The 592-nt window shown below is 72.5% G+C and overlaps 1 protein-coding gene across 1 annotated transcript in view; it reads right to left on the reverse strand.

The window, feature by feature from the left end:
* The window catches only part of Cdyl2 (chromodomain Y like 2), a 181,247-nt gene extending 181,080 nt beyond the window's left edge, over positions 1 to 167 (reverse strand). The window contains exon 1 of the mRNA XM_026778658.1: positions 57 to 167. Coding sequence (XP_026634459.1) covers positions 57 to 80 — 24 coding nt within the window. The 5' untranslated portion in view covers positions 81 to 167. The remainder of the gene's footprint in view (positions 1 to 56) is intronic.
* Positions 168 to 592: the final 425 nt, after the last annotated feature.

Consider the following 592-nt stretch of genomic DNA (forward strand, 5'->3'; position numbering starts at 1 on the left):
CCCGGCTCGGCCCGGCCCGGTTCCCCGGCGCCGCCCGCGCCCCGGCGTCCCCGTACCTCGTAAAGGTCCCCAGAAGCCATGCCAGGCTGCGGAACTTGGCTCGCCGGGTGTGCGCGTCTTGCTCGCTCGCGCGCTCCCGTGCGTGTGCGCGCGGGGGGCCCGGACTACGCGCGCGCGTGAGCGCGTGTGTGCGTGCGTGTGTGTATGTGTGTGTGCGCGCGCGCGGCGTGCGTGTGTGTATGTGTGTGTGCGCGCGCGCGCGCGTGTCTGTGTCTATGTGTCTGTGTGTGTGTGTATGTGTGCGCGCGAGTGTGTGCGGCGTGTTGAGTAAACTGTGTTTTTGCAGAATGACAGGCTTGGGGGCCGCCTGTGCGCAGAATCGAAGCGGGCGGCGACGGGGCTGGCGTAACCGACAGCGGCCGCGGCGATTGCAGCGACACACGAGCGCGGGCAGCGGCGACCGACGGCTGCGCAGCGCGCCCTAAGCCTCAGACGCGGTCCCCCGAGCGCCCGGGCCCCCCGCGTCCCAAGGCCGGTGACTGCAGCGCTCGGCTCGCCCCGGCGCCGCCTGCAGGAAGACGCCCCGCGCCCG

This window comes from Microtus ochrogaster, chromosome 4, assembly GCF_000317375.1.
Source record: "Microtus ochrogaster isolate Prairie Vole_2 chromosome 4, MicOch1.0, whole genome shotgun sequence".
Taxonomy (NCBI): Eukaryota; Metazoa; Chordata; class Mammalia; order Rodentia; family Cricetidae; genus Microtus; species Microtus ochrogaster.